The sequence below is a fragment of the Prinia subflava genome, chromosome 15, assembly GCF_021018805.1.
Source record: "Prinia subflava isolate CZ2003 ecotype Zambia chromosome 15, Cam_Psub_1.2, whole genome shotgun sequence".
NCBI lineage: Eukaryota > Metazoa > Chordata > Aves > Passeriformes > Cisticolidae > Prinia > Prinia subflava.
The window spans coordinates 8,197,272-8,221,516 of NC_086261.1; the positions used below are offsets into that span (position 1 = coordinate 8,197,272).

At 39.4% G+C, this 24,245-nt stretch overlaps 1 protein-coding gene across 2 annotated transcripts in view; it reads left to right on the forward strand.

The window, feature by feature from the left end:
* ARNT2 (aryl hydrocarbon receptor nuclear translocator 2) overlaps positions 1-24,245 on the forward strand; it is a 96,206-nt gene that overhangs the window by 2,824 nt on the left and 69,137 nt on the right. For both annotated transcript variants that reach the window (XM_063412442.1, XM_063412443.1), the window contains exon 2: positions 22,220-22,331. In XM_063412442.1, the coding sequence (XP_063268512.1) occupies positions 22,220-22,331 (112 nt within the window). The remainder of the gene's footprint in view (positions 1-22,219; positions 22,332-24,245) is intronic.

Below are 24,245 nucleotides of genomic sequence, written 5' to 3' on the forward strand. Positions count from 1 at the left end.
TCCTTTTTCCCACTGATCTTTTTTTGATGGGCAGTTTCAGTTAAGGAAGGTCACAGGAGTGGGAGCAGTTTGCATCTTTGCATCCTTTCCCGTCTGAGGCTCACAGGAGCTGCAGCGTCAGGGACCAGATTTGTGGTGGGGTAAGGCTGCCTCTGTGGGCTTCCTGGGCTGTGTTAGATGTACACTGATAACTCTTTTTGGTGGAGGTGTTTGTGCCCAGCTGCAGCTGGACATCACCCTGACACAGCTGGGTGGGAGAAGCTGCTTCCTCTTGCTGCATGCTCAGCCTTGGAACGGGTCTGGTTGGGAGCACTGTGTTGGTTTCTCGTACTCTGGATGACAAACTGAAGTGTGAAACAATACAGGTGTGTGGGAAGCTCATCTGCATTGGCACAAAGCATCACAGTTAATTTATTTCCTGCTGAAATAAGATTGGCATATTAAACGGGATTTAAGAACAAAAAAACTGTGGAGGTGTAACAAGCGTTTCGTAAATTACTGCTCGCAGCGAAGTAACTTGGTGCCTTGTCTGTTTTAAATGTATTATTTTTGGAATGCAAACTTTGTCCGTAACTGTTGCTACTTTGGGTTCAGATTTTGCTTGAGTGCCACACATGAAGTGGGGATTCTTGTATTAGCCAGGGTGGGATGAAAATGGAAAACTCTTCATGAGTTTAGGAATTTCATTTTCCTGAGACGTGACCTGGTTTTGGGTGATGAGTTCCAGTCTGGTTCAGTCTGAGGAGTGAGCAGAAACTTTCTGCTGTGGTCAGGTGATGAGAAATGAGCTGAAAGGCATCCTTTCAATTCTTCCCAGTGAGGTACCCCTGAATGGAAGGTGGTACACGCAGATGTATTGCCAAAATGCCACGAAGTCAAGTCAAGGAAAATCCTGATATTTTGGAGTTTATCTGGAGTTACTTTAGAGGGAAGATCCCACAGGATGCATTTTATGATTTTATGAATCCTTAGGGTTGTATTTTTGTATTTAATTGAAAAAAAAAAGTAACTGAGTTGTTCATGTAATCTCTAAAGCTCCTTTTAGTGATTTCTTTTTAAGCAAAGAGCCTCAAACACAAAGGTATGGAGACTACATGTCCTCAAAAGGACATCTACTAGAAATGTGTAGAAAGAGATGATGGGACATGAGAGGAGTTGCTGGGACTTAGGACATTACTACTGCAACCACAGCAGCTTGTGAGGGGTAATTTCAGCCTATGACTAATCCAAAACATTAAAAAATGGCATTTTAACTTAAAGATTATTAAATAAGCTCTCTTTGCTTTCAGTTTGTAATGAGTTAACAGCAAATTTTCTGTCATATTCGTGAACACTTGTAACTCAGCCCTCCATCTGGGCTCTTGGTTTAGGTAAGTGCATTGGGTTCTGGGAGGCAGTTTTGGTTTTTGTGTGTTTGTTTAACTTGGGAGTTAAGTGGAGATAAATTATTCTTCTATTTGAACTAGGTATTCTGAGAACCAAATTATTTGTTATGCAGTCCTACATTTGGGCTGAAGTTTCTAAGATGTTAAGTGCTGTGGAAGAATTTTTTTGACGCTGCCCAGTTCACATTCCCAAAAGGAACTGGCTTTCTGACAATCTGGCCATTCTTTTCTTTGGATTTCGAACAGCTTTGAAACTGATGATTAAAAAAAAGAATCTACTTCAGTGTTTTAGATTTCAAAATCGTTCAACTAAAAGCCCAAAAGTTGTGTTTTATTGCTGCTGCTCTTCCCTTCATTACAATACAGACTATCCAGTAAACTAAAAAATCAATTTAACAGCATCCTGGAGTGTTGTAGTGATGGAGGTTATAATGAGCTCTGATGTTTCTGGTATGCAAAAAAGTACTCATCATTCTAAGATAAAGTTAAAAAAAAAGGGTTTCAGAATTAGAACACTCATTAGCTAATGGGAGGTTTACATTGCAGATCTTTTTCTTCTTGTATTTTTATAGCTCTTGTACTGCAGAATTGGTCCTTAATTCAGTCAAACTGTGGTATGAGATGCCAATGCCTCTTGAATTGTTCTGTGATAATGTTTTGTCCTTCAGGACTGTCTACTGAACAACTGGCGTTCTTCAACTGGCGTTGAAGAAATGCTATTATTTTTATATTTCTACTATATAGATATAGGGCATACAAAAGATTTCATCTCTTCTATCACAAAATAGTTATTTAAAATTTGCCTATGTAGCTTGTGGTTAGTTCCAAATATTTTTTCCAATAGAATGATGTTTCCCTATTCCTCTAATAAAAATGCAAAACAAAAGAGATATTGCTGATTTCTGTAATACCATATGGTGTTGCTTTGATATTTCTTAGCAGTAAGGAAAATTGCAATAGAGATGAGGTAGAAAAGAAAAAAAATAGCCTTTTCGAAATAGTCAAGGCAAAATAACCCTGTTGATGTAGTGATTATTGTTATTAAGAGGACAGAAATGGGGCTGTCATTATGAAGATGTATTCAGAGATTATGCTTAAATGGTTGTGAAGATCAGATATGTGTGTCGTTCACAGTAATTTTGGGGGGCTTACTGCTTCATAACTGACAAGCAAGAATGGAAAATGTGTTAATTCAGTGCTACCTGCAGAAATTACAATGTTATTAAAATTTGCAGTAAAAAAGAGAAAGAAGGGTCTTGAGTTAAAGAGATGGGAATTTAGATCACTGCTCTTGTTGTAGATCTCTGGCAGATTTTCCAGTCTATCTATAGCAGAGTCTTTGGCTGGCCAGCAGTGCTCAGAGAGGGATGAATCAGCCCAGGATGAGCTGTTCTGTCTCGCCAGCTCTGGGGAGAGCAGAGATGCTCCCCTGGCTGCAGGAGTGTGCAGATACCAACCCCAGCTCCTTCTCTCCCTGTAGGGTGTGCTCAGTAAAGGTTGTGTGGGAAACAAATCTGCAAAGTCAGAGATGCTCCTTCACCATTCTGCAACATATTTCATGCAAAACATTGCATTTGCTGGACGGCACAGACAAAAATGTGACATTCCAGAGATCGTGGGTGGGTGCTTGCTCTAGAAACCATTGGTACAGTTTACTTCTTGCTAACAGTGTTTTCTTTGTTCAGCTCTAAAGCATTTCCTGTCACCCCATCTGTATCAATCATTCTGTCAAGTGAGGAAAAGAAAAATTTTATCAGGCTGCATTTGTACATTTTATTTGCCTTCTGATTATAACCCAAGTAAGATAGATGCAAAGAAAAAACTTTAGAAAAATAATCCATCATCTTCCATTGTTTCAAATAAAAATCCACATGAAAATTAATTGATGGAATAAAGCCCCATGGACCATGCATTTTCTGTCTGTTCAGGGAAGAACTACTTTGTCACAAAATGTTACAGGATTTTGGCAAGATCTGGCCTTTAATGTGCAAAAATTACATGGTTTGAGAATGTAGGATGAAATGGAGAATGACAATTTTTTTAGCTAGAGCTGATTCCGGGTTTATTTTGGATAGTCAGAATTTCAAATGGATCTCAGTTTTGTTGTTGGCATGGATTAGTGGCCGTAGTCACGCGATGTGTAACGAATTAGAAGCTGTTTTCAAGATAGATGTAATTTCCTTTTTTTTGTACCCAAAGCACGCTGGTCTTCCTTGAGTGAAGCCATCTGCACAGGGAGAAAGAGAAATCCTTTCTTTTGGATACTCTACATATTGATGAATGTTTCTAAACTTTCTGCTTCCTCTCTCTTTTTTTTGTCAGCGTTTATTTCCATTTTGCTTATCTTTGGTGTTTCTATCCTGTGGTTTCAATCCTGCTTTTCACACTTAGGTGTCTCTGCCTTTCTCACAACTCCTCTAACTCCTGTATTTTCTCAGTGCTGAGCTTTCTATTGACTTCTCAGTGTTGTTGAAATGTAAATGAATCCTGGCATTGTGCTGGTGCTACTCCCAAGTCTTTCAACAGCTTATAAATTCAGATGCCGTTCTGTAGGGAGCATCTGAAGTCCCCTTAGAGAAAAGTGGTACTTTTTCTGTTCCCAGTAGCAACTGGGCAGCCTTCCCTGCAGCCCAGCAGCTTGAGGTGTGATCAGCTGGGTCAGCTTAGGAGCCCCTCTTAGCTTGCATCTGCCCTGGGTGTGTGTGTGTTGGTTTTGTTCAAGGACAGCTCATCGTATTCATTTCAAATGCTGAGATCTGGGCTGCTGCAGGTTTTTCTCATCTAAATGTCAACTGCATGTGACAAGTAGAATAATATCAAATAATTGTAATTTTTTCTCTAATCAAGCACAAGGGGTGTTGAATTGTTTATTACTGGCTTTGCCAGCATGCAGATGGAAAGGCTTTTCAGGTAAGTTGCTCACACAAAATGCCTAAAATGGATAGTAATTAACAACTGGCTCTTCATTGGTATGTTAATTACGCTGCCATTTGTCCTGGTGCCTGTCGTTCTTTAAATGTTCAGTTACACTGAACTGAAGCGTTCCCTTCCTGGCAAACACAGAATGTATCAGAACAGTTTGACTCCCAGATATATGCAAATATTTTATGGGAAGAGGCATGCCAGTAAATCACTGAGCTGCAAAGAACAAAAACACTGCCTATTGGTATTCCTCAGAGGTAAAAGCAAAACCTGTTTCTGAGGAACCTGCAGGCCTGATTTTGAAAAATGGTCTCTAATACTTTCCTAGTACTAACCCAGAACACAATTCCACACCAGTAGGTAATTTTAGGAACTTGTTTCTGCTGGCTGTTTCTATTAGTGAAGATAGGTGGACGTCTGGGTGCTGTTAAATGCCCTTGAAATGCATATATTTTAAAACTGTTTTGCTTATAATATCTGGAAAATTCAAACTGAACTGGAAATGCTTTTAGATCTTGGGATAGTAGTGATTATTTTCAATGCAAGAAGAGTTAGAGTAACTTATGGATAGATCACAGCAGTAGTCTCAGATCACATTCAATTTACTGTTTAATTCTTTTGAGAGCAGAGATTGTCTCCTGTATTCTGGACTGTTCTTTGCACAGCTCCTTCCCCAGTCTCTATATATTAAGTGGAATAATAAGTAAAAACAGGCTGTCTCTGGTGTGTCTCCAAGCCATCCAGCAGTGTCCTGAAGAGGGCCAGGCTCATACAGTATGTGAGTGTGAGGCTGGTATTTTAATTTGCTGAGCTTCTGCCCCCTGGAAAGTGCTTAATGAGCCCAAGACACAGTGACCCTCAAACATGACAGACTTCAGCCCTGAAATGAGGTGCTGATTGGAACAGGAGCTGTGGGAAGTGGATTATAGTCATAAAATTAGCTATTAAAAGGCACTTGCTACTGTGTCCTCTGCCTCATGTTTCATCCTTCCATGGACAAAAAATGGTGTTGCTGTTAGTGCAGCCAGGCCGTGGCTGAGCTGGATTTCCACTGTGTTGTGTCCAGGGAAGTTGCTAGCAAAGTTCCTAGCTCACTTTTGAGTCCAGCTTTAAGCACTTAAAGTAGTGATAGCTAGAAAAGCTGAGTTTGAAATGATGAATTCTTGTGTTCCCAGTCACTGAGAGGTGGCTCATTTAGCATCAGTCCGTGGATGTTACTGTGAGTCACATTCATGTCATAGTATATGAGACAACAGTGTTTTCCCTGGATTTAATTTATTTTTTTAAGCACCTTTGAGATACCCTGGTCCTCTGCATATAAATGTCTCACCCTGAAAAAGTTTTGCACCTTCTGTAATAAGTAGTGGTTTGACTAGTAGAAAACAAGGCTGTATAATTAAAACTTCCTTTTATTGTAATGAGATTTTCAGTCTGTAGGAATGTAATGGCAAATTATTGGAGCTATATCAAGATTTCATTGTCTCTGAGATGAGTTCCTCTGCTAAGTTTGATATGTTTTCATCTAAAATAGGCAATATTTCTAGTTTAAGGGAAAAAAGGGAAAAGCAAGTTTATTTGGTGTGCAGTCAGGTTTGTGGGAACAGCAATTGCAGTGTATTTTTGCTTACCAGTGAAGGTTTGAAATATGCATTTTCATTGTTGAAATTAAAGTAAATGAACCATCACTAAGAAAAGTATAGGAGCATTTTCAAACTCTCTTATGAGGACTGGAAAATAAGAATACTTTCTAGCTGCATCTCCAGCAAAGGGGACAGTGTACTACTGGAATTAAGAATATCTTAAATGAACATAACCATCTTCCCCAAATGCCAAGTGTTGAGGCCTACAGAATCCAAATTTCACAGTTTTCTGAAACAAGTTCTTAAAAATGTGTAATTCTCTGTGGATTCTCGGCCATCTGTGAGTTAGGGTTGGTCCAAGCGAAACTATTTCTCTGGAGCTGGATTCTCACTAAGAACAAAATGTTCTAGATCAGACTACATGGAACCCCTACCAAAAATAGCTCATTACTGACACTTAAAAATTAAGAATAAAATTTCCATTATGAATAGTTACAGAATAGGACAGCAGTAGGGAATTTTTCTTCCTCCTTTGTTGTTGTTGATCATTATGAAGTACTTGGGTGTATATGAGTCTTTGGTCTTCATGTAGTTTATTTATGACTATTTATTTAAGACTTGAGACTTGGTTCTTGAATGATCACAGATGTTGGATTGTTTTTCTTCTAAATAAAACCTGAGTGTTCCTGGACTTTCTGTACTCTGGTCTGTTTCTGATACACTCAATGAACATGTGCCTTTCTGAAATGCATTAGTCTTCTGCGTAAATATATCTTGATAGTCTTTCACTCTTCAGGCAAGCTCACATTATACATTTCCAAACTGATTCCTGACTCAAGACTTAATCATATTTTGTTTTAGTGGTGTCCTCCTCCTGCTTCAGAACTCTTTGGTTCTGAACTGTAAATGGGATTTAGGCTTATAATGGTCTTTAATGTTTTAGAGGAAGCTGCCAATCTCACTATCTTTGCTCTCCAAAGTGTTCCCTTCTGCCACCTGTGTTTCTCCCTCCAGGTTCCATGTGTGTTTTAAAAAGAGGAGGCACGTAAATATGTAACTAATGTTTGAGGTTAGGCAGCTATAGGATGGCACTGTGAAATGAAATCTTAGGGCTGGTGTACAATAGCTGAATTAAAAGGTGTGTGGTTTTACTTGTCAGCATTTTGGTTGAGTACTATCAGCTGGAGATGTGTGAGTGGGTGGAAAGAACAGTAACGTGGAGTTCATGCTGAATTATGTTTTGCTGGAGGAAAGTTATTCATTAGTCTCATAGCTGGCACATGCCTCTTTATTCCTTCTCTAAAGTAGTATCTGACGACTTTGATGAAAAGGTTGATATGACATTAAGGAATTGGTTCTGCCTCATCTACTGATGTGCAAAAGCCTTTCTGCCCTTGGCAGCGCTGAGTGAGACACAGGCAGCATGCCAATCCTCACTTTGCTCTAGGAAGGGCATGCATGTGGGGAATGGTTCAGGCTTTGAGCAGCCCTGGCTCCATCTCTGCGCGTTCCGTGTGGAGGTTAATGATGGTGTATCCAACTTCGCCTCCGGCTTCATCGTGTCTCCACCTACGCCCCTCTCTTGGGTTTTCAGGATGGTCCTAAGGATGAAATACTCTTTTGTCATTGCTGAATTCAAAATGAATGTGGTAATTATGAACAGGAATTCCAGAGACCAGTAAATTGTGGCTGTGCAGGAAAATCCCTGGCTGTTGCACGCTGGCTGCACATTTCTCGTGTGTCGCTCTCTGAGAATCGACCAGGGCAAGGAGGCAGGCTCGTGGTACAGGGCCTGGACAGGGCTCAAGTTTACTACAGGCTTTCTACTGAATCACTGACAAATAGCATTCACATGCCACTATTAAGTCATCTGACTTTTGTTTTCATTTATCTTACCACCAGTTTGCAAGTCCTGTTTATAAGACTGCGTAATTTGAGATGCTTTTCTCATATTTGTCAGTTGTAAAAATGACATATTTGTAAGATGCCTATGCTGGGACAAGCAGAGGATGTCTTTCATTGTGATGTACTAATTGATAATGTTTTATTAATAGGCTTTTATTTTAACCACGTTTATGTTGGATTAGCAAAAGATTTCCTCCCTTTGGGAGGAAACAGAGAGAGAAAAGGAAAATATACGGCTTCTTTCTCTCTGGAAACAGCAGTTAGTATTTATTCCAGGCACATGAATAACCATTAATTTTTATTTTCTTTACAGAGTAGGTAGGATATTTGGATAAAGTGCTTTTTAAGTGTCTTGGCAGAATATACACATGATAGATAGTTATTTCAGTGCTGAACTAGCAACAATCCACCTGGCTTTAAAGTATTAATATAGGTTTTGCAACTTATATCTTGTTGTCTTATGGTTGCTTTTGACACTTAAATTTGCTGTTGAAAATGCATTAGTTTATTCTCATCCAGTTACAGTTTGTATTGAGAGCAAAATGTACATTGCTTATACTCCAAAGAGATGATCAAACTATATGAAAAACAGATGCACTGAGTGAAAATTATGAGATAATTTTCAAGTGTTCATTGTGTATTTGCAAGTTAAATTTAAAAAGCAGGAAAATGTATTATATGGGGGTATTTGGTTAGTGGGTTAACTCAAACTGCCCTTTAAATCAAATCAGTGAGCTGTCCCTGGAAGTAAATACATTTTCAGCAATGAAATCATGATTCTTTCTAATGTTGAAATGTTAGGATAAAGTATTTGTAGTGATTTCTTGGTAAATGCCTGTGGCTGCCCCTGGTTGTTTGCTTTGTTGTGTGGAGTCTCTGTAGTAGCCCAGATTGCCAGGTTTGGAATTCAGACTAATCTTGTGTGTCCTGTGTACAAGAGCCTGTGCTGCTCTTCAGTCAGCAAATAGCAAAGCTAAAACCTTACTTTGGTCAATATTTACAGACAAACATCAGCTTGTTTTTTGACAAACATCCAGTTTGTTTGCAGTGAGATTTTTTTCTGTATCATTCTTCACTTTTGCATTTGATATATGCACGGAACTGTCTGTATGCTTTTGGGAACAAGCGGCTTGTAATGGATGTCAAATCATGTTTAATGTGAATATGGGGACATAGAAAAATAATGCTTTGTTGTTCTATGTTGTTTTCTTTTTTTCTTGTTTAGTGGTTCATGGGTAGAACATCCAGCAAATCTTGTATTCTGTAATTCTGAAAAAGCAAGTAAGAACCATGGTTCTTACTGCTGATCTCTTCAGAAAGTCTAGCACAGCCTACATGGAAGCAGCATTTCCTCTTATGTTAAAACTGGTAATTTTAAAAAGAAAGCAGGGGTTTGGTTTTATGAAATATGTTCGGAAAGTAGCTCTAGGAAGAAGTAAAGCAGAAAAAAGGTGTTCCAAAATTAATGACAAATTCATGGGAATGTAGGAAACTAAAAGTAACACTAAGAAATATTCTGAAGCAGAGCTTTGTAGTATTTTGTATTTTCTACATGCCCATGAAGGTTTCCCTTGTGCCATAACATTGGGGTGTGCCATTTAGAACATTTGTGGGAACGAAAAATTCTAGAAAGTAACAACAGCAGATACAGTTACCTTTGAGCACTCAAAAGCTTGTGAGCTTCTATTATTTTTTTGTTATTTACAGACATGATGTATATAACATGTGAAATTACCTAAAAGGAAGGTAAACATTCCTGACATTTCATTTAACATAAATGAAAAATATAGTGAAGTGAAGGGGCAGTAAAAAGTGGAATAATCATTAAGACCTTTATTTGAAATGTTGGGGTTTTTTTGCTTGCAGAAAAATGGGAAGTTTGGGAAACTCATCTGCAAAGAGGAGGGTAACTGCTAGTGTGGGTTGGTGTGTCAGATTAGTTAAGACATCAGAAGATGTTCTGAAGATTGTCCTTGTTGGGAGGTTAAACTGAACACATCCAGATTGGTGACAGGTGCCAGATGAACACTGTGGGAAGGCTGGTGCACTCTTTTCAGGTGCCTTTTCAAGATTCAGTTCAGTTTGAATCTGGAATTTAGTTATCCATAGCCCTCTTCCCTGTCTGAAGGCTGGACTACTGTGTTTCATAAACTGGGCAAGGAGTTTGAGAATTAATGGCTGGATTACATGAGCAGCCTGTTCATTTGTACACCCTGTTTGAGTCATATTTTTTGATCCTTCTTGCTACTCTGGGAAAGTGAGGTTGGCTGTTCTCTTCAATCTTTAGAGAAAAAAAATTAATCAGAAAATCTCCTTTGACTTAAAGGAATTTCAGACAGACTTAAAATGGACTGAGTATTTACAATGCTCAGGCTCAGGCTGGATTTTTGAAAGGGAGTTAAATGTGGGGTTTTTTCCCTGCAGTTTTTAGGCAGAGAATGTTGTATTAGAAATCATGAGAAAAGGATGAAGTACTAAACCACACCCTATATTTAGAATGTGTTTTTGACAAGGACTGATATTCTTTTTAAGGTGTTCCACATAAAAATTCTTATTCTTAATAATGAATTGGGGTGTGAAAACACCTGAAAGGCCAATTAATTATCATAACATCAAATAAGCATCATTTGCTTGTTGATCAAGCAGAACTGAAGTCATTAGTGCTATCAATAGAATGCTGTTTAATGAAAACAATAGCATTCTAATTACCCAATAGTGCCCAAGGACACTGTAAATTTACTGATAATTAAGTATTTGGTAATGCAAGTTGCTGTTCTGAATGAAATTTAAAATTAACATACCCTTCTGAGGTGCACTTAAAAATCTTCATAATAAATAATAAAGGCATTTGAAGGACACGAGTCAGTAATTTTCAATGAATAATTTGAATCAGAGTGGTAAATCCACATTTTGCATCTTTGTCACTGGACTGTGTTGCTCCAGAGCTCTCTGCAGCTGGTGGGGAGTGAATGCCCCGCTCTGGTGTGGTGGGAACACCACAGAGACCTCAGTCTGTCACCCCACAAAGACCTCAGTCTGTCACCCCACAGAGACCTCAGTCTGTCACCCCACAAAGACCTCAGTCTGTCACCCCACAGAGACCTCAGTCTGTCACCCCACAAAGACCTCAGTCTGTCACCCCAGCGTGGTCAGGGGCTTGCAGGGCAGCTTGTGGTGCTGGGTTTGGTGGGATGGAGGTTGGCAGTCAGCATTTCCTTGGAAGAGGATGGACAAAGCCTTCCTGGTCTTCCTTGCCAGCCCCTTGGCTCAGTGAAGCTCAGTAGAGGTTCCTGCTGGTGACTGCCCTGTGCTCTGTTGTAGGCAGGATAACACTTCTCTTTTGGACTGCCTCCATGCATTTTTAAATTTTTACATTTAGGGTAAATGATATAACCACTTGAACCCGTGAACTTGGAACAGTGCTTTCTCACTGAAAATGTGTTATAGGAGTATTTTTATGAAACAACTATAAGAGGATACCATGAATTTATTAATTCACTTGAACGTTTCTGCTCATTATTTAAGAAATATGTTGTCAAATTTCTTCTAACGTGAACCAAAAGTTATAGTCATAAATACTGCTTTCCATGCTGGTGAAATCTGAAAGCTGATTTCTTCTGTAATTAACAGAAAATATGGACAAGTGATGTTGGCAATGACTTTCATGTGAATTCTGTGCATTTCTGAGTAGAGGAAAAAACGAAATAGTTGAGAAAATACATTGGATTTCTGGGAAACCTAGGCTGCCCCTGATCTGCATTTAGTTAAAATCCATTTTGGTGAATGTTCTGGACAGATTTATTACTAATTAGCTTTATTTCTTTGCATTTATACTGCTATTGACTATGCTTTATGTAGTTGATAGGAGTTTAGAGCGCTGTCATCTTGTTATGATGTAAACTCTGGAGAGCCACAGTATTGATCTCAGTTTTTTTTCTTATTCATACCATTGCAAGTATTTTAATAGCAACTTCAAATGATTTCCACTTATAATAAATTGGCAGTTGAACTTGTACATGAACAAAATAGATTTGTGATCAAACACTGAAAATTCCTGAACTCTAAACCAGCTTCTGTTGCTGGAAAATAATTGCTGGATAGATAGTAAAAAGCCAGAGTACTTGATAGAAGATTGTGGAAATCTTATTTTAAAAGAAATAATATGAAGATGAATGAACAAAAATGAAGCCCCAAATGATGACATAGTGCAGATAACTATTGAGCAGTTACTGCTGTTATTATTTCTTTTTCATGAAACAGTTACATAGGAATTTATAAAGGAAATTTGCTTGCAAATATTTTTTGATGATTATAGAAGAGGGAAAGGAAACAAGATGAGTTTAGGAAAGAACAAATAGCAGTGATGGTATAAAACTAATAATCAGTGATCCAGAGCAAGGGCATACAATGGAAAATGCTTGATTTCATTGTTAATGAACTAAAGTAATAGGGGTAATTGGTTAATTTCCTGTCTTTCTTACCTTTGTAGAAGAAGCACACTTTAGAATGCTACATCTGCTGCTCCTGATGTAAAAACATTCTGTCTTGTCCTGGAAATAAAATTTTTCAAGCCCAACATGTCTTTTCTAGCACTGATCAAAAGAAGGTGCTTGTAGGAGTATAAAATCAGGGTAAGAATGTTATGTTGCTTCCCCTGGCTCCCATCCCACCCTCCACCCAGGGTGACTCTGGGGCTTCTTGAGTAGGGCTCAGTGAATTTCTTTTCCACAGCTTTGGATAGGCTCTACATAAAACCTATATAGATTTTTTGGCATCACAGATGCCCACTGTAGGGAGTTTGGGGCATCCAGAGATAATTGTGATGGGTCAGGAAAGCTTGGCAAAAATAGCAAGGGTGTGGGAAGGTAAGAAAGGTGAGAAGGGGGAGTTTCTGGGATGGTGTGACAGTGGCTGAAACACTTTGACATTGCCTTTGAGGAGTGGACTGGCTTGGGCTGACTCTCAAGAGAGGACAAGCAATGCAGTGGGAGAAGGAATCCAGGCTTAACTCTCCTGGTTTATATATATATGTGTGTGTATATATATATTATGTATGTGTGTACATATATCTAAATCTATATATCTGTGTATGTGTGTATATATATTTATGTATATATGTATATGTAGTCATGAGCAGCCAGCAAAAATTGGATGCTGTGCAAGGCAGGAGATGAGGAGTGGTTGGATGAGAGGGTTTTTCTTTCTGTGTAGACAGAACTCAAATCTCAATAAATCTTAAGAATGTAGAGGCAGATATGACAAAACACACCCATAACTGAAATCACAGTAAAGCTGATAGTATGGCCATGTGGGTTATTTTTTTTTTAACTCGCACTTGCCAACTGGGTAACTCTCAATTTGGTTTTTTTGCTTATTTACTGAGCAACAATTTTTACCAGGCCCTTTTAACAATTAGTGATAATCCCATGGGCAGGGCCGTATGCAGGTGTTTTGCCTAATTCAGGATTATTGTGCCTGGCTTTAGTGTAGCTTTAGCTGGTCTTGCAGCTTCCACTTTACCTCCTGATGTTTTACTGGATGAAATACAGCAAGTGTTCTGTATTAAAAAGGGAAAAAATTGTCCTGTACATGAATTTCTAATTGAATGCCAACCAAAACAAGCTAAATGAAACAGACTTGTTAAATGAAGAATTAATGGACTGAGCATGATCTGTCTCTGAGAGGCTTTAAAGTCCTTAGAGTTTATTATTTTTTCCTCGTGTTTGTTTGCCCAGGCTGGGTGTGTGCTTGCACAGTTTTGGTGAGTTCATTAATGGGTCAGCTGTGGGCAGTTGTACATAACAGAACAGCCACATATGCTATTTGCTATGTCTGCTACTCAGTAAAAAGTTATGGAAAATAACATTGAATGTTACCTTCTGTTTCTTGCACATAACTTATAATTATGCAGTTACTTTTGGCAAATACAAAATGTCAGAGAAGGAGGGAGAATCACCATTCATTTCAAATGGAAATGATGTATAGTTTGGGGAGCCTTGTTTTTTGGTGATTTGCTTGGTACTTTTGCCATGTCAGTAATATCAGCCAAAATAATGCCAATAAAACCAGGGCAAATTAATGCAGAGACAATGAAATGTGCAATTACGTTGTATGATTGCATTATCATGTCTATAGTGGCTGAAGACCAGGTGGGGTCACATTCAAGCATCTTAAATGGTCCTGCTGCTGTTGTCTGCTGTTTTACTGTGACCCTTCATGTAAGCTAAGCACCTGCCTCTCTTCTTTAAATAATGTTTGCATCGATCCTGAAACAGCCTTTCAAAGTCAGATTTTCATCCTCTCTGTAAACTGGCCTTTTGCAGTAGCTGCCCCACTTCCCTGCCCAATTTGCATGTGCACTTTCCCACTTGTAACTATTTATATCTGAGACATTTGCCAAGTGTTGGAGGCTCAGGTTGTGTTTTCAGTGTGAGTCTACCCCAGGTCCCTGGATTTGCTTCTGGCTCACTCCTTCATGCACTTCCAGACTTTGGATGTAAGAAATACATTTCTTCTAATGTGTCAGTCCATCGTAACCATGGTGGAGACCTGGGTTCTCTTCTGCTTGAGTTAAAACCCCCACTTCTGCAGGGGGAAAGATTATCAAATTTTAGAGACAGGCCAGGTGCTTAGGTTCAGGTCAGTTTTCACCTTCATTCTGCAGTGCAGATACAAGCCTTGTTTCAATTCTGAGAGCATTTATTGTTTTCCAAGACTAGAGACATGCTTTCAGAACAGGAGCCATTAAGGCTTCTTTTTTAACCTTTGCTCCCTGTTTTGAATTTCATCAACCTCTTCTGAGGGAAATGGTCATAGTTTGGCAGAACTTGTCAGCAGTTGGATGTATTGGCTTACTAAAGAGAGTACAAGAAATTGTTCACCTCACCCAGAGGCTGAATAGGTCATTATGAATAAGTGGAAAAATAGCCAGGGAAAAATGCAGGGGCATAAGATGCCATGCCATTTGTCAGGAAGATAGAAATGAAGAAGCAGCTACCCTTTCCCTTCTTCCTAGCCTAACTTTAAGTAGCCAAGTGCATCTTCTGTCTGTGCTTCAAGTTTAATTTTCAGTGTGTAACATTCTCTGTGGTAGGTGCAGAGGTGTGACTCCTGTCTTCTTTTGGATTGTGCTAAAGGGCATTCTGAGTTTGTTAGGTCATATATGGGTTGTGCTGGTCATTTAGGCAGTGAATATGAATGTGGTCCACAACCTTTCCTTACTCCATGATGTCTCTGGAATCTTTGTGCCTTGACCACAGGGTAGATATGGAGGAATGGAATTACCAACATGACTGGAAGGAATAAAGTGATTAACATGAAAGTTGGAAATTAAAATAAGAAGTACTGTCAAAATAGCATTCAAAATCACGCAGTAATGTATGAAATTATTTTTTGGTTTTGCAGATCATAAGATTGATGTTTCCACAGTGGGGTTTTTGGGTAGTGTGCTTTCTGCATGGCATGTCTAATTCTGGATGCTTCAGAGGATTGTGGTGTTTCGCTGGCTGCTCATCTTGCAGTGATTGGTCTCACATTGTCCCTCAAGCTGAGCACCTTGCAGCAAGAATTCCCCTAAAGAAGACCAAAACTATTTTGCCACAGTTTACTACCACTTCTTTGTCTGCATCCCACCTTCTTTTGCACACATCCAGGTGGTGGTGTTGAGCTGTGGGGCACACAAAAGGGTGTGGATTGCAGTGAGATCCCAGGGCATCCCACATGGATGGCTGCTGTGAGCACAACAGTCAAGTGTGGAGGCACCCTAGAGGCTTTCACCTCTTTGACTTCAAAACTTGCTCTTCCAATCTACTGGTGGGGCATGTGGTAAATACCTTTTATGTGTGTCAGTGACTCTGGCATCTCCTCCAGAGTCACAGCAGAGAAGGCAGGGAGAGAGGTAACTGGGTTTGGCCTCTGGAACAACAGCTAGGCCAATTTTAAATGCTTGCTCCCAGTCTCTGCTGAACAGACAGTGCCCCTTCAACTGAGCAGCTCAATCTCATCATCTCCCCCCCCTTCGAGTATGCTTAACATTCACCTGTGATGCAGGCAGAGGATAAAGCTCTGATCTTCATTTTGAAAAAGAGAATGTTTCTCTATAACTGCTCACCACATGCCCTAATTTATCTTCAGGATTAGGGGTGGGCTCCCCGCACACACCCCAAAGCACAGGGCATTGTGGTGGAGGGGAACGTTTTTAGCTAATTAGGATTTTTATATTATTCCTGTCTTAGTAGCTCTTTCCAGAACCTAAATGGTTAAAGTAGAAAATGTTAGTAATTTTGCTGCAAATAAATTGATCAGTATGCAAGACGGTTGTCACCGGCTGAATCATGGTCCACAGTTAAGGTAAACAGATCTGTGATGACATTTTCTGAGCAGAATACCAATGCTGCTACATTTCTTCCCAGAGGTTTCTGACTCTTCTTATATGCGGATAAAATTCCTCTCCAAGAAGGTTTTGTTCACGGGAAAGAAATAGCATCTTTGTAAGAGTCTTCCTAAAAGGTGGGATTTCTTATATTTTGTGATTTATTTGTAATCGTAATTCTGTCGAGAGCACGGCAAGGAATGTTTTTGCTTTTCTGCATCTCCTCTCTGTACAGTAGATGTTTTTGATGTGGAGTCTATTTAAAGTGTCTGGCAACGGAATGCAAGTAAAACAGTATTAACAGAGTTATCAGGAACAATGAAAAACGGGGTTTTTTTATATTCTTTGAGAGTGAGCTCTGTTTTATAATCTCTGTAGTTAACACGTAAAAGCAATGACTGAATATACAGCTAAATTTTTAGCATTCGTGTTTCTGTGAAATATTTTTGACTACATGATGGCTTCGTATTTTTGTTGGCATATTCTAAAGTAAGTGCTATGATATAGTTTATTCTTAAATGTCTCTGTGCTAGGCAGAAAAATCCCCCTTGCAATTGACTGCAATCAAAACCATTTAGCTGAGATGCATCTAACTCCCGTATGACTTCAGGGTAATGAAAAATACAGTTTCTGAAGAAGTTTTTGAAATCTACTTTCTTAGAATGTTTAAAAGAACATTTTGAAATCACTGTGTACGATACTGTTGATGGGATTAGGCATGTTTGTAATTCTGTGTTTAGCCTTAGTTCCACATTTGCTTGGAGGTGATTGACATCTCAGCCATTCTGTGGGTTAGTGGCTGGAAATCTGTCGCATTTGTATTGACAAAAGTAGAATTTCCTCTCGTTTAGTCAGATGTTGGTATCTGACTGTAGTTGTGTTTATTACAGTAAATGCTGAAGGATAAAGGAGCCCTGTGGAGAGCATGCTCTGTGATGCCTCACATGGAATAGCAAACCTGGAGCTGGTCCTCACAGCTAATGCCAGGGATTCAAAGGCTCTGGGAGTTGGCAAAACCATTTCTGTAGCAGACTTTGGGTTTAAACCTGGCGCTGTCCATGTCTACTCCCCTCTTAGGCGAGGGAGTATAGCTCCAGTGGGTGAAAATAGGACCCTTTGGAAGATGGACTTAGAAAGTCTTGTCATGCACAGCATTTCAGAGCCTCCCACAGGATGCATGGCTGTGGTTTGTGGAGAGGAGCAGAGCAAGGGACACCATCTCTGGAGCTGTGTGATGCTCCCTGTGAGGATACCTGGCCAAAGAGCTGCTCTTCTCTGGGGATACCTCAGCAAGTCACAAATCTGTGTCAGAGACAAGATCGAGCTGCATTTCAGGATCTGGGGTGGGGCTCGAGATTTAAAGTTTGGGCTTGAGAGCTGTGGTTTAATAATCCCCTAGCAAAAAAGAGAAGTCCAGGTTTATCCTGGCATGCTCCACTTTTCGGTAATTCTTGCTCTGATTGGAGTTCTTGTACACTTTCATGGTATCCTTGTGCAGCATTTGGCTTGCTCTTTGTGCTTTGCTTTGTGAAATGCACAGCAGCTATTTCCTTTGCAGTTCTATGTAACAGCTTGAGATGAACATGGATTTTTGGGGGAATAAATCCCTGTATTTTATCCCAGCATTTTAATGTGCATTCGCAGGTTATCTTTAATTTCAGAAACATCCATGAATATTTTGGGGTTGACCTAAATGTAGTACTGAAGTAAAAGTGTAATGTCCAAACTTCGAATGTTCAGCAGTGAAATTAGGTCTGGACAGAAATGAAGGGACTAATTGTGGATTAATGTGGCTCCTCAGGGATCCCCAAGATGAATATAAACATTAGTGGCAGGATCTGGCCTGCTCCCAGACATGACAGTGATAAGACAAGAGCTGTTACATGTTGTCCAACTGGAGGAATGTTCACTAAAGATTGTGAGTGTTGTGCTGGGTTTTGTTCTAATAAAATTTCTGTGTTCTTTGGCAGATCTCTAGGAACTCTCTAACCTCAAAATGAAATACTGCCTGCATTTTTCAGCAAAAAAATTATTGACACTAAGAAACACCTTTTGAAGATTTTAAAGAAATTTGTTAAGAATGCTGCCTTAATGGTTACAGATGATTTTAATGAATGTTCACCTTGACCTTGTTTCAGTTCCTGAGAATTATACCCTTATGTGCATGTTTTAATTTTGGATAGAGTAAAGCAACACTTTTTTTTTTTCCATTGGCAGAAGGGAAGTCCATTCTTTGAACATGGAATCTCAGAAAGAGAACACCTTTCTTCCCAACACTTGTTGCTGCTGAAACATTTCTGTTAACATCAGTGTTAGTGTGTATCTGGATGTGGATTTAGATAAACCTGAAAACATGATCTTTATGATTGTTGACCCAGCATGGCTCTTTGTTTTGTTTTGTTTTTTAAATGTATCTGTAACCAACCTGATCCTGCAGGTCTGGTCTTCCATACTAATTTATGCTCCAACAGAGTAACTGACACTGCTCTAAATTTATGTAACTATACAGTCTTAAGACTGTCTTAAGTTATTTTTTTCTTTTGGTCTGTATCTGATACATGCTTTTTTTTTTTTTTTTTTTGCTTTTTTTTTTGCTTTTTTTTTTTTCTCTACCACAGTGTTTCTATCGGAGACTCTAGTTTATGAGTGTCATTTTTCTTCTCTCTTGTTTTCTTTCCAGAGCATACATAGACAGGTAACTTCAGAGATGTTTAGTCAGAGAAGCAGCTGGTAGTTCCATTTGGCTTTTGGCTCTTCCTTCCCAGGTTGGCTCTTGTTTTTGAGATAACATGTCAATGTTTTTACTTTTCTCACTAGGCATATTTTATAAATGTAAAAATATCATCAAGATCTGCTTCTTTTTTTATATTCTCATGAATGAGTTGAGATGAAAGTAATTTGGGAAGCAGTTCAGATCTATTCCTTCTATCCAGATGTTCTTGCAGCCTTCAGCTCTTGTGAGTTAAGTTTTTGCAGCCACGATCTATTGTTTACATTTCTGCACAGCCCTCCAATGTGGATAGAGCTCCTGACACCCAGCTGGCTGCAGCTGAGCACTGAGATCACTTTGTCATCCCTGAAGTCCCCTGTTGTGCTCTGGTGTCCCTGTTGGCACACCAAGACAGAGTGTGAGGAGCTCCCCTGCTGCCCTGGCTGGGTCAGGTTCAGGGTGTTCCATGCTCCACCATCATGTTGCCCTTGGAGTTGCTTTCTTTGCTATGTGGTTTGGAAGAGACCAAAACCTCTTGGTTTCTCCAGCTGCAGAATTCTTACGTCTGTTGTGTCAGGAGAGAGAGCCTGACTGCTTTTCTCAGCAGTGGATGTGCACTTGGAGCACCTCACGAGAGCTCAGGCCACGGGTGTTGTCTCTGACGTGGGAAGCTCTGAAATGGAAGGGTGGATTGAGTGTCTTACACACTGATACGTGTGCAGGTCTGTCACAACTTCACCACGCTGCTGCAGAATGGAGAGTCTTGTGATCTGAAGGGCCTGAGCCTTTCCTCCCTCTTAGCTGAGCTTTCGTGTGGATGAGTGTCAGTGCGTCCTCTGATAAATTTTTCTTCTTGTGCTCATATTTTGGAAATGGAAATTTTTGAAGACCTCTTTTTAGAGCAGTCAGCACAATGAGCTTGGTTTCATTCTCCCAGGACTGTGAGGACATATCTGAAGGCTGATTTGTCTAAGTTCCTTTCTGTATTGCACTGTTTTTGATGTCATTCTATAGAATCAAGATACCTAAACAGTAATTCTTTATCTTACACCCTGATAAACAGGTCTGTTTGTTGTAAAATGTTTTCTTTCACTTGTTTTTGGACACTGACATAACTGAACCTCTGGTCTGACCATTCCTTAAATCTTTTTTTCTCCCCTTATAAAAAATACACACTTCTATTTGACCTTCCTACATGAATCTTGCTAGCTGCCCTTGCCTCCTATATTTTCATACATATAAGGCTAAATGTAAGTGCAGAAAAACAACTCATTCTGCCTATCCACAACCACCTAAATTGGACAGTCATCAAAAGTTTCTGCCTAGGTCTCCCTGACTTGTCAGTGGTGAGAGCAAGGGCTCTACAGAATGAGGTTTGCTCATTTTGGATGCACCTGTAAGCATGGAATGCATGAAGGAGAGGAAGGGGGCTTTGTTTCCTTTTTTTGGGTGAGCTGTAAAGTTACCTTAAAAAATCAGTTTCAGCTTTTGGACTTTTAGAAGTAGATGAATACTTTTGGCATGTTTTTTCATCATCTTTGGTTTAGATTGTGGAAAATGAGATTACAAGAGTTTCTCATCACAATTCAGTATTGTTCTTACTCTTAAAATACTGCTCAGAGATGATCTGAAATTGTATTACAGTTACTACTTTAAAAAATCTTATCTCCTTGATGATCTGTACTGAAATGTGTTTCTGAGTGACAGGGACACTTTGCAGGTAGATTTATTATTGTTTTTACCATCTGCTTTAATAAAGTACTGAGCAGAGCATTTCAAAATGACCTTCGGTTCTATCTGTGAGAGATGAGTTTGAATGTTCTGAGTGAATTATGGGCATGAGACAGCTAAGGGTACTTATTCTGGAAATAGTGATTTACCAGTTGTTTGCATGCTGATGCTTTTATTTGTCTGAAGATATGCTAATGTGCATTAATATTGTGTTCCCACGTAGCTGCAGCTTTAGCCACTGTAGAACTTTCTGTGATGTGTGGATGCAGGCATAGGTCTCATTGTTTGGCCTTGCAGACTTTGTTAAAAAATATTGGATTGCTCTGTTTCTTTTTAGTTGAAAAGGAGTTAATAAAACTAAATGTACTCGGAGAAATTCATGAAATCAGTGAACAGATAAAATGTTATTATTTGAAATGCATAATGTTGCATAATGGATGTGTATAAAGTGTGGCAGAGATGGAAGTGCTCTCCAGACATAATGAAAGAACATGGATTCCTGTTTCCGTAATTGAAGTTATTTCATACTTATCTGTTGGGGAAAAAATAGCAGGATTTTTAAAACAGATTTGCTTTCCATTAGTAATTATATTTAGCTGTAGCTCCACATACCTTGGCAAGCCTTTTTTTTTTTTTGTAAAGTTGGAAGGAAGATGCATTTTCTTTCAAGATAATTAAATGTTTTGACTGTAGATTTTGCCTCCAGAGTGAATAAAGTATATGTGCATTAGAAAAAAGTTTTAATTGCTCTTATAGTTTCTAAGAGTTATATAGAGGAAAAACATTCTTAATCCCATGCTTAATAATGGGATAGAAGAAAAGGGTATAAATATGTTATATTCCACTTCCCTTTTTTGAAGTGTAATGAACTGTTATTAATAGATTTTAGAAGTACTTGCCACTAGTGGTCTGCAAACCATTGCATGAGGTGAGCTTTTGCAGTTTCTCATATCAAAGTTTTGAGGCTCTCATTAACCTGTGGCTACACCTGGAGCCCTGGCAGAGGGGTGACTATCAGCCTGGATTTTGGGCTCAGTTCTGCTCTGCAAGACACCACACAGAAATGCAGGAAGCCTCTGAGCTCTTCTAAGTTCTTTCTGGCCCTCTGAATGCCTCCAGAAGATAAATAATAAAAACCAGTATCATCTGATAATTCATCTCTTCTCTCAACTCTTGGCCTCTCTGGCAAACCGAGTTTGTGAACTCTTATTTTTCTTGGTACCCTGGTACCATGATCTGCAGCTTCATTTGCCTTGGGAATTCAGCTCTGCATTTCTGTACAAGGCACTTTAACTGCTGTAAAAGGTTGTTGGCCTTCATCTGACAGCCTCTTTGAGACTTCAAATGAGAACCACTACGTCAGTGGAATTACAGAGATACCTGCAATTCTCTCTGTCTCCCAGGCACTGTAATGTCTGTTGACCTAGCTGGGCTTTTTCTAAAGGATCTGTGAATCTGCTGGGTTTTAGCAGGAGAGCTTTACTTTTCCTTAGAAATAAAAAGGAAAGCTTTCTCTGTTTGTTTTGGGAAGAGCCTGTCTCTAATGTTATCAGCAGAGGTTTCTCGTTGAAGGTAATGGATTTCCCCCACCTCTTCCCCTCCCTGTGCCTTTCAGAGATGGCATCAGACATTCCTGGCTCGGTGGCCTTGCCGGTGGCTCCCATGGCCAGCGGACAAGTGAGGATGGCAGGATCCATGCCTTCCAGAGGAGGGAAGCGTCGCTCGGGGTAAGCCATCTCCTCCTTTTTCAGGTCTGAAACTGAACATTACTTGTACTGTAAAAGTCAAAATGCACCTGTATATATGTATGTGTTCATTATGTAATGTTATAGTTACATAAACTGTGTTATGACATTAGTCACTGATGTTTTGTTTTTCTCTTCAATGCATCTGTTCTTCCTGCAAGATCAAACTTGCTGATAAGCATATGACTTGTTGTTTTGCTTGTTTCAAAAGATTTACAGGTTTGGCAAAGCACCCAGAATGGAGTTTGGATCCTGTGGCTGTTGTAGATATAATGAACGTGTATTGCCTGCATCTGTTTAATCTCACAGTGATTTATCAAGTGAATAAAGGTAGCAAGATTGCACATGCAGACTTACTCAGCTTCACCTGAAGGTTACACTTGAAATCTCTTAAATAGAGGCCTGTTAAAGATGTTTTCTTTATAGTTCCAGGTACAGAAATAGCACGAGCTCTCACTCTTCAGAGATTGTGGACCACATTTTAGGTCTCACTGGAAGTGCAGCACAGTCTTCTTATGGGAGAAGGGCCTGAATCAAATTCAGCCCTTACACAAGCTTGAGGGCTCTGCTAAAGAAGGAAATTTGTTTTATCTAGCATCAGAGGCTGATGTGGTATAGGGGTAGTTGGCCACATTGGATTGCTCTGTGGCAACTCATAGTAATTCTCTGTATTAGAAGGAAAGTGTAGCAGAAGCTTGAGAAGAACAGAAAACTACTCTGTTGTTGGCAGCTCCCCCCTGTTTTTATCAAAGGTTGATCACAAATAGTAATGTTCTTTGGGTGATACTTTCTCAGAGATAAGTGATCTGAGAGTCTCTTCAGAAGAGATTGATTAGTCTTATATTTCATAAGGCAGTGGTGGGGCTTAACAGGATTGACAGTGTGAGTAAAATCTTCACTGGCCTAAGGAAGATGTTATTCCTTGCAAGAGCTACTCTAGGGATTGTTCACCAAGGTCCATTGCCAGTTTTGTGTGTCTGCTCCAGTAACAGTGCTGGAGTTTCAATCTTGGAGTGAATTAACAAGGGAGAAGGTTGACCTTGCCTCGAATGCAGAGTGAGTTGGTGTGATGGGAACACTCTGGATGGTTGTTCTGAGGGGTGCTCCTTTGAACAAAACAGTTTGGATATCTCCCCCCTCTGAGAGCCTTTCTTATGCTAAGCTAACTCTATGAAATTGGTTTGAGAAACTCTTAAAATCTGTCTTTGACAGTCATCACATTTTTATTTTCAAGCTACTCAATGAGAAAACCTTTTAAACTTGCACTCAAAAGACAAAGCATTAAAATCTTTTCATTGCTACCTATCATAGATAAGGTTTTGTACTTGAGTTGCAGGATATTTGATCTCTTTTTTGATCATAAACCATGTCAGCTCTGAGTATCAGTTTGCAATTTACTGTTGCCAAGGTTTGATGCTGCTGTGACATACTCTGATATTAAATACTGACTTGATATTAATTGAAATGCTTTAACTGTTGCATTTTAAGTATTGTCATCCATTTGTGAGAAGGTGAAGTGAGGGGAAGGTGGGAGGAACATAAAATCAAATTATTTTAAATGTCTTTAACATGTTAATTCAGTGAGTAAATTAGTATAAATTCACTTTTACACCTGGATTGTGGTATTTCATCTGTGCACCATAGCTCTGAACTAATAGCCTTTCTCCAAGCCTGAGCTAAGTGTGCTTTTTTTTTTTTTTTTTTTTTAATGTTTGCTGTGTATTCAGACCTTGAGGGAAAGAATGCCTGCTGTGTCTAATTCCTCTGAGCTTCTCTTTGAACAAAGTTGCATCTAACACTTGGTCCTTTCACTGCTGTTCTGGTGATACATCTTTGTACACCTCAATCCTTGGGCGTTTTAGAAGGGAGTGTTTTGTGTCAAACATAAAGGAGCAG